Below are 10,144 nucleotides of genomic sequence, written 5' to 3'. Positions count from 1 at the left end.
ATTAGAAATGCAAGAAGTTGGAGCAGACACAATTAATTGAAAAGAGCAATTGTCCTAATTCATGCAGCTTTTACATTCAAAAGCTAGTTTTTCTGATAAAATTTAATGTGTCAAGGTCGCCTAAAAATTCAAATTTGCATGCAAAATTGCTCAAAAGTGGCAGACTGCTCTATTTAATTTATTCTGTCTGTTACAACTTTTTGCTACTTGTTATAACTTCAAAACAGTGTTCGTTCAGCAGCAATCTGATATGCAATTTTTCAAAAGAAAAGAAAACATAAAACGCCGACAAAACGACAAGCGTGAAACTTCAAAGAACTATTTCTTATAAGTTTCAGCTTGAAGGCCAAAATTATGTTAAAATTTTAAGACTTTGTCCGATAAATTTGTTAAAGGCTATATAGTTAATGCCAAATTGTTGACTGTATCGTTTTGGAAAACGAATTTGACTGAAGGTAGTTTAATTAAAATTGCTCATTTCGACGTCAGGTTGCAGGTTTTGCACACGAAAAAAACAGTTGCTGAAAAAATAAAATGCTATAGTTTTTGATCAAACAAATTGCTCGATATCGCCGATGTTGCCAACAATTTGGAATTATCTATACAATCATCGAGGTTGTAGTTGTGTGGCACTACTTGAATATAACCATTGATCTATTGTTCCGGAATGTTACTAATTACTGTTTCGTAAAAAAATTTGTCTTGAGAACTCAGCAAAAAAAGCTATTATTCTTGATAGGTTTTTTTACCAGGGTGAAAACAAAAAGGCAAGCCAACCTGAAAAGACCATTGTTACTCAAGATTTGAAGCATATGCTACCTATTTACATCCAAAATTTTCAAAATTTATCACCCTAACATCATTTTGATTGATTAGATTAATTTTGAAATAAATCGCTTTTTAAATCGCTAAACCGAATATTAAAAAAAAGTGCAAAATATGTCAAAAATTAAAAACTGAATTTTTACATCGAAATGAATTTAATTGTGTAAGAGCATAGGTCGTTAGCTTACTTGGGGTTTTGCGCTTAAACACAAAGAAAAATCAAGGTGTTTAGGGACCATGTTAATATTTTCCACCCCAGCATTCAAATGAAATTAAACTTTGTAAGCGCTGCAAGTGAAAAACTCAATTCTGATTGGCGATAGAATTCAACTTAGGTCCAAGTTAACCTCCTCTTTCTTCTAATGTTTTTTTTGGGGGGGATGTTAACTTGGTCTGATTTTAGAAAGAAGTCAGGACAGAAGCAAAATTGGGGGGATGGCTAGTGGAGGTGGGGGCGGAGGGGGTGTGCTGCTGGTGGGGAGTGTTTTGGGTTTGGACTACTTCCTATGCACATTCGTCATCCGCAAAGTGGAGTCCAGTATCATTCTGTTCCTACAGAGCCTGGGTGCCAACTTCCACAATCTCGTGCAGAACAGGAGACACTCTCTTAACTGACCAATGAAAAGTCTTAGATTGAAATGAACTGAACCAACTGCAACGCTGAACAACATTCCTGATGACTAATGAACAAAAATAGAAGTAAACTTGGAAAAAGCTCGAAACCAAGAATTCTTTCAGCATGAACCAAGCTGAACTTAGGGAAGAGAAAATATATAATTTTACTACCTAGACAATTTCCTATTTTTTTTTAAATTTGTGAGCAAGCGAAGCAGAACCTCACTTGGTCGAACACTGTCATATATATATGAAAATGAGCCTCGTATGTAGCCCAACAAACTTTAAGAACGGTATACTCTCGAAAAAAATATCCAATTTGTTTTAAATTGTTCTTAAATAAGAACTTGGTGTTTTATGAGTTAAATACGACCTATTTTTTTCTATCAAAAAAAAATTAATAGAGCGTACCAGGGGCGGATCTAGGATTTTCTCGAGGAGGGGGGGGCGGATTTTCAAAATTTTTCCAAATTTTGTCGACTTTTTTTTTAGGTCGACCGAATTGATTTTTGGAGCTCTCCCTACGCACAGTTTAGTCCCTGTTGTTTTAGCCAAAATTTCTGCGCCGCAGGCAAAATTTTGAAAAAACAGTCAAAAAAAGGCCTGGAGAAAACACCGTTCTTAAAATTCACATAAAAAAAACGGATCCATTTTTGAGGTTAAAAATTGTACCCGAATTTCGCAAAACAAATTGCCATATTAATTTTGCTGAAAGTATTACCAAGTTTTTTCTTCATCATTTTTTACCTAAAATCAACCTAATTTGAGAAAAACGCGTTTTGAATTTCTAATTTAGTGTTTTGATGGATAATTCAAATCAGCACTGTGCATACTGCAATCAAAATCGAGAACAGTCAAAGGATATAAGAAGCAGCAGATAAGCACAATTCCGAACCACTTGCAGGGCTCCAGTTAATTTGGATGCGTAAAGTAGCTGCGCACACTAATTTTACTTGAACGTACCAGAAACAAAATCATCCATTTTCTGCTTCTTCACTGAGTAATTCTAACCATGTTGAAACTCTTCAATTTGTTCCTTCATTTAGATGATTTTGTCGACTGACCATTTTGTCTCAAGATGCAAAAGACAATTACTGGGTTTGCACTTTTTAAAGAAGTCAAGCTCGAACATTCGACAAAGAGACGAAGCAGCACTTCGCAAAAACAAGCGAGAAAACGGCAAGCTTAGGAGTCTCACATACGCTCGCTGGAATCGTAAGTAACAAAAGCTACCAACGAAGCGGCTACAGGTGCTATTAAAAAAACCAATGCTATTCAGCAAAAGCGCCATCAAATACAAAAAAAAACACTATTGCAAAGTTCCGAACTGGAATTTCCGACCTATCGATTAGGAGTCTCGCAATCTTGCATCTGCGTCACAATCGCTTGAAATTTTACTAACAAGAGCTACCAACGAAGCAGCTACAGTTGAACTGCTGATGATTAAAAGTATACTGAAAGAGTCACCAAATCAGCACTTCTATTTGCGACTAAGATTGGAAAAATGTTGCATCGTACACATGCTTCGCTTTTGTGACGAATTAAAAAGAAAACAAGCAGGCAAAATTTTGATCACATCCAGGAAGTAAAAAAAAATCGATTACTGTTGAATAAAAAAAAACATTTCAGAAGCTGCAATCAAAATTTTAGAAAGAGCAACCAAGCATTGAATTAGCCCATAAAACAATTTCGAGCAAAATACAGAACGACTGTTTTAGGTCATTAAATTGCTAGTCACATTCTTTTCTACAGCTTTCCAAAATAAACGACCACATCATTAGTGTTTTATTATTCAAGTGAGGCTAGCTTTATGAAAATGGTGAAATGGCATCTGTGAAATGTCTTTTTATTTCAGGGCGCAGATGCAAAGCGATTAGCTTTATTACGAAGAAACATAAGACAATTGGAAAAAAAAAGTAATGAAAAAAGCTTCAAAAAACGAATAAAGCCTCACTTGTCTAGTTTTATGGAATTCGACCCACTCTTTTGCGTGTCAGTAATTTGCCTTAACGGCTTCAGTACTCAAAATAAAAAAAAGTAAAGTAAAATAATTAAGTGTAATATTACAGCTCAAAAACAAGCTGATAACTCCAATACGCTCGATATCATTACTTGGGTTCAAAGTTTTACCATTTTAATCTTCCCAAGCTCAAATGAAAATGAGCAATCGCGCACAGTTCTAAATAAACAATAACTCAAACAACACACTGATTGGAAGCTGCACTTCGTCAACAAAAGAAAGATAATTAGAAAAATAAAACATATTAAACAGACAGTTGGAAAAGAGCCTTGAACGCAAAGAAATAGAAAAAGTCTTGTTTTAAAAAAAAATCACATATTGAATTTTAATAAAGGTATGGCTTCAAAGTTACTTTGAACTTCTGAACGTTTTTGATGGATACTTTTGATAAAGTTAACCCAATTGGGCTCTTTTCCAGTTCCCCCCCTTTCAAATTCAATTTTGAAAAGTCGTTTTAACGTTGTCATAATGCATTGAAATTTGGCGTGGTGAACAAATCGACAATTCTGAACAGATTTGCTCTTCATACTTTACCGCGTAACATCACGCATTTAGCCGTAATAACACGTAAAACAAACATAAAACTCGGTATTTTGAAAGGGGGGAACTGGAAAAGAGCCCCCAATTGAGAAAACTGGAGCAATAGGTAAATATTTAATCCGCTGGTAAATCTGAAAAATAAAAATCACTTTCAAAACTAGAAGTCGATCACGTTTTTCATTACCTTTACACTTTTGCTGTTGGATGTTAGTCTTTGATTTCACTTTATCAAAAGATATCAACTGAACTTAAAAAAGAACAAAAATCAAAAAATTAAAAGGAGCGTGAGAAAATTTAGATTTTTCCAAAAAAAAAATCAACAAGACCTTTGTAAGAGTACTCTCTACGTTCGTGGGTCTTAAAAACCTAGGTTGGCTCTTTTTGCTAATACCCCCCCCCCCCCCCCCCCCCACCGCACTCAAACATTATTTTTATGGTCTAACGAGTGGTTTTAGAAGGTTAATTATGAAGACCAAATGTGTTTGTCATTGCCTAATTAGTTCACATGTCAATTTTCATGACAATCGAACAATGTGAACAGTAACTTCAAATGTAAAAATTTGCAGGTGGGGGGGAAAGGAAAAAGAGCCCCTAGGTTAAACTTAAATTAACCGACTAAGAGATTTATTGAAGAAATTTCCAGAAGGTGAGTGATATAACTTTTCTACTGACTCAATCGCCGTATTGATTGAAGTAGTTATCACACTGTCAAACCGAATACCTAGCAGTTAGGAAATTGCAAAACAAGCGAGTAGGAAACACGGATAGTTAAGAATATCAGGAAACTGAAAAAAGCAACTTTACACAAAAAAGCGACATTGGCTAGAAAATTTGACTCATGTTATACTACAGGAGTGTTCTTGTCAATAGCTAAAATAAAAAAACTGTTCTAAAATAGAATACTTCTAGACTGAGATGACAGTAGATACAACTTTTTTGCAAGCTCCAATAGTTAAAATAAACACGTAAACGCAACGCTGATGTTCGCACCACTTGCGCTACAAACCTAAACGTCAAAACTTAAAGGGCCGAACTTACGAACAATTCGGGCTGAAATGAAACTCCATTAGCTTCAACATGAAACTCCATTTACTTCAATTTAGCTGTAAAAGTAATTAACAAAATAACTGTTTTCCAAAATTTTTATTCTCTGTTTCAAATTTGTCTTGAATAGTTCGTGTTGAACAAACATGCCAAGGAAAAACATTAATCTTAAATGAGCATTAAAAAAATTACGAGGCGGTCATAAAGCCGACAAATTTTGAGCAGACAACCGTTGAGACAAAGAAAATATTTCCATAGCAAAATAGTTTTTAAGCCATCTTTGTCTTGAAACAAATAGAAGAAACTATTTCTATGCTCAATAAACGATGTATTTGAGGCCATTAAACCGACAAATAATGTTTAGAAACCTTTCAACTCAAATAAACAGAAACTAAAAACAAAGCAAAAACGGAAGCGTACTGTAAATTGGACATTTCACAAACAAACAAAATAATAATTTCGTAAAAATAGGCCATCAAAAAGCAGGCATGTTCAAAATGTTCGTTGGATGACGAATGACGATTTAAGGATGACCACAACTTTCAGCCATTTTTTGAAAATTTTCAGGAAGAAACTAGTAATAGGTTGCAATACCTTAGCTTATCACAAAGATAATTATCAGAACGTTTTGCATGCTTATAACAAGGCTAACACAGAGGCGAAGCTGCCCTTCTCAAATACTAGCGAGCATAAGACGAAAAAGCAGCTCTAAAAGAAAAAGTAGAAATAGCCTTGATTTACTAAAAAAAACACAGCCACAAGCGCTTCATAATCCAGAAACAAAGCAGAGAACAGATGCTTTGAAACTTCTAATGCTACAGATCCTGATTATACCAAGGTGCCAACAAATAAGTTAACACTTTTAATGAACTCTATTATTTGCGAGTTAGGTTGGAAGGAAAGAAGGTTCGTACTAATACACTACGCTCGCAAGCTTGCTAGTGTATTTAACGTTTTAACAAACCAAAACTATTAACTGTATCTACGCAGCTCGAAATTGAAAGTAAAAATATAAAAAACTGTCAAAAATACACTGAAATTGAACAAAAAATTAATCTATTCTGAAAACATTTGCATCTCTATTATCAGTACTACATCTAAGCCACTACACTCACACTCAGTAAAACTAGTACCGCTATACTTGGAAATCATAAAATTGAAGATTTTGAGAAAAAAAGTTTTTACGGGGAAAAGTCTAGTATCAGATTGCAATACCCTGGCTTATTATATGGTAAAAATATTGTGTACATCACATATGTCAGCAAAAAAACTTCAACTGCAGATTCGAATATGCTTTCACACTATACCAGCTAGCACCATCCGGATTCGATCCTCCCGATCTCGAGTATGAACTGCACATTGAAATGTGCAATTGAACTGCGAAAAAGTCGTCTATTACTACAAGCTACAATCTCCGCTATTGCAAACTCAATGCTCTTCTCGAGTAAAAAGTGGTATAATCTTACTTAGTCTTGAATTCAATTCATTAGAAAGTTGGTACACAGGAAGAAAAAAGGTTACTACAAATAAATTCAAATTTTATTTGATTGAAGTCATAATAGAACTAAACTACTGGTGAAAATGAGTCATTTTCATGGTCGGACAAACTCAAATTAATTTTAACGTAGAATGCAAATTAGTTTCTGACTACATCAGAGAACAGTTGTTGTGACTACTATGATTATTGGCGGGTGAGTTTGCAGTGATGCGAGGTCTGTTGGTTTCACTGGCGCCAATTTCCATCTGCTCCTGTTGGATCATCAGGGCTAACTGTCTGTCTAGTTCCTCCTGAGTGGCGTTGTCAGTTTGACCGTTGATTCCCTCTTCCCCTGACGGTGTCTCGGAAGCACTGGCGGCTGACATAGCCAGGGCGGCCTGCAAGGCTTCGCTTTCAGACATGCCCGCGTTGCCAACCGAGACGTCCCGATGAGATGTCAGAGGTCTCTGTGAGTTTCTGTCACTGTTTGCACTTCTAGCCGAAGATGGTCTGTTAGATACCGTGCGAGATGTGTTAGTTGTCCCTGAAATGAATCATCCATTTTAAAACTAACAAAACGACTAGTGAATCGAGTCAATTACGAGAAAAACGAGGAAGGGCTTTCTCGACCGATTTTTAGCCAAGTGAATTTAATTACGGTCAAACACACGTAAAAAAAATGAAACAAAACCACGAAGCATAAACATTCATTGCATGAACTGACTAAAACGGTAGCAGCTTTGTATAAATTGCCACGACTTCGTGGGAAAAAAATAAATCTATACATAAAAATTCAAAAAAAAATCAATGGCTCCCAGACCATCACCGGATTCGAAACCGAGACCTCTGGAGCTTGAGTCAGTCACCTTGATGTGAGGAGTATGAGAGCGCGTTTGAGATAGAGTTGAAACCCGAATGAAGCCAGCTGGGAGTGTGTGATTGTAGCTGCTGCTGTCTAATATTCGAGGGTATCCTCTGCTCTCTTTTGTGTTGCGAGCAGTCGTGATCCTCTGGCAGTCTGTGCCTGATACAAACTGTCATGTCACACTGACCACACTTGATCGAGGTCAAATCTCTTTTGCGACACCCTTTCGCCACACAGCGTGCCACCTAATAAATTCAAAAAAAAATTGACAAAATGTTCATGATTTAATACGTCTTTTTCCAACCCAGTGTGCATTTTTAAAAGTAAAAAATCCGTGAGTAGTAAAAAACAAATCCGAACTAAAATTATTTTAAATGAACAAGTAGAAAAACTACTGGTACTACCATGAAAATGATCTAAATCAGGGGCAAAAGTAGCCTTTAATTACTCGTACCTATTAAATAATGATGAAAATGATTAAAATTCATGAAACTTTGTATGATTAACCTTTTCAATGTATTAACTCAATGTTAGAAAACGGTATCCATATGAATTTTTATTATGCAACTGCAAAAATAATTCACGCTTTCAAACTTTCACTCGAAGCAGAGGAATTTCCGGCAATATGCGAGTAAATTTTCAGCTCCTCTTTGCAACCAAAACTGAACATCAAAAATTGATTATTACCTGACTTCGCTTGTCTAGCGCAGGCTGGGAGCGACAGTCGTTGTCAATATGTCGACCCACCACCAAATCCACAGACTCATCAGACGAAGCCAGAGGCACTGGACAATTACACAGAGGACAGACTGGAACTTGTCTACCCCTTCTCTCGTGCGGTGCTACTGGACACCTGTGATTCTCATACTGCATGTGTCGCTCGCAAAACACTCCAGAACACGCGTCACACTTGATCGGCAGAAAGTCCAGAGCATGACACTCTGACAAATTGCAGTGCGTCCCGATTTCCATCTTCAGTTTTTATCAATTTTGGCTCAAAAATTTGAAAACTGATGATTGCAGTTGATTGAACTGAGATGATAATGGTTGCTGTTCTTTTTATTTGGTTTCAGCTGGGCCCACTTAGTAAAAGCAAAGCAATTCACGCCCTGAAATGAACGCCGAATGTATTTTTAGAGGTTAATAACGTTTAGCTCTTCGATGCTCAACCTTACCAAGGAATTGCAGTAATAATAAATAGCAAAGGAATAGAGCTACCGCTAGTAGAAAGAAAATCAACGTCGTGTCAATGGTGTTAGTGAAAATAGTATTGGTATATTTTATTAAATCGTACTAGCTTATGGTGGCGGTAAAACAATTACACCACAAATTCTGACTATCACTACTGTAAACATCATAAGCCATAAAAAGAATTTGAGTGAATTTAGAACATTCTAGAATAGTTAGATATTCATTTCTAGCGAGAAAATACTGAATGAATGTTTGAGACAACTGCAATCAAGCTGGTTACGTAGCAGTATTTAGAAAACTTCGTATTCATACTCGTCAGTAAGCAGACAAATTCTATATATACCAATCAGAATCGAAACCAGGAAGAAATTAATATATTTTTTTTCGTAAGTTTGCTTTTTCATCTCAATTCTGATTGGTTGATATAGTATTTGTGTGCTTACTGGCGAGTATGAACAGGCGGTTGTCTAAACACAGACCGCGCTTTTCAAGGTACAGTTCTGTGACTGTGATTGAACACAGCTTTTCATTCATAACTAATATGGGTTCGTTCAGCTTTTCAAATAACCTATTGAATAATGAACATATTGAGGCAAAAAGCAAATCAGAACAATACCAACAAAAGGTAGAAAATTTAATTAAAAAAAGCGAAGTAAAAAACTTCTCAAGTTTCGAAAACGGATCACTGTATAATTCTTTATGCTACAGAGGGTTGTAAATGGTTCTAAAAAAGGGCACTTACTAATTTTTGAAACAAAAGGATAAAACCTGCCCCAATAAAAATTAAAAAGCTTGAAACGAGCTATTACACTGGAAAAAAACAAGTGAGGTACGATATTATAATACGATACTTCAATTAAGCCAAGCTAAGTTTATAATTGCTACCTGATTTTGTGCACATGAGACACCCGAATAGAAAGTTTCTTCGGAACAGAAAACCGCTAAAATTAGCCAACAGACATTTGAAAAAGAGTCAATGAAACAAGAAAAATTGCTGACTTGTTTTTTGAAATCTCTATTTTCAAATTTCAAAATAAAATAGACGGCTTTCAAGCTCTTTGAATTTCAAGAACAATAAATGATGGCATTTTTTCTGTTAAAAACAACCCAATTTGAAAAAAAATGTATTATTAAGTGAAGTTTTTATTCCGCTGGGAAATCTGAAAAAAAACCTTCTTTGAAACTAGAATCGATCACGTCTTTCGTGTCCTTCAAACTTTTGATGTTAGAGGAGTTGGCCTTCCTTTCAACAAAAGAAATGAACTGAATATGCATAGAAATCAAAAGTCAAACCGGGAAAACTCAAAATTGAGCCGGAACAAATTTTGAGAAATTTTCCAGAACAAAGAACAGAAACAAGCATCGCGACCTACATAAGAGTCTGAATTACGTTCATCGAATCTTACAAAATCAAAGTTTCAAATAATACTGACCGAGTTTTAATGAATTTTCACGAGTTAAAATTAATCATTATCTGAGAGAAAGCAACTTTGTGAACAGTAAAAACAAAATATCATAAAAAGTATCGTGAATTTTGTTTTGAGATATTTTCAAATAATAAAGAACA

The 10,144-nt window shown here is 35.4% G+C and overlaps 1 protein-coding gene across 1 annotated transcript; it reads right to left on the bottom strand.

Annotated features, from left to right (window-relative positions):
- Positions 1–6,537: 6,537 nt before the first annotated feature.
- LOC134844032 (AN1-type zinc finger protein 2B-like) lies at positions 6,538–8,763 on the bottom strand. Its single transcript, XM_063860486.1, has 3 exons — positions 8,074–8,763; positions 7,388–7,631; positions 6,538–7,065 (listed from the first exon to the last, which is right to left on the bottom strand). Exons 1-3 carry the CDS (start codon positions 8,356–8,358, stop codon positions 6,692–6,694), a joined length of 903 nt encoding a protein of 300 aa, XP_063716556.1. The 5' UTR covers positions 8,359–8,763; the 3' UTR covers positions 6,538–6,691.
- Between the last annotated feature and the right edge of the window lie 1,381 nt (positions 8,764–10,144).

The sequence above is a fragment of the Symsagittifera roscoffensis genome, chromosome 4 (genome assembly GCF_963678635.1).
Source record: "Symsagittifera roscoffensis chromosome 4, txSymRosc1.1, whole genome shotgun sequence".
NCBI lineage: Eukaryota > Metazoa > Xenacoelomorpha > Acoela > Convolutidae > Symsagittifera > Symsagittifera roscoffensis.
The sequence above is the reverse complement of the archived record's forward strand: the minus strand, read 5'-3'. Positions and strand labels throughout refer to the sequence as shown.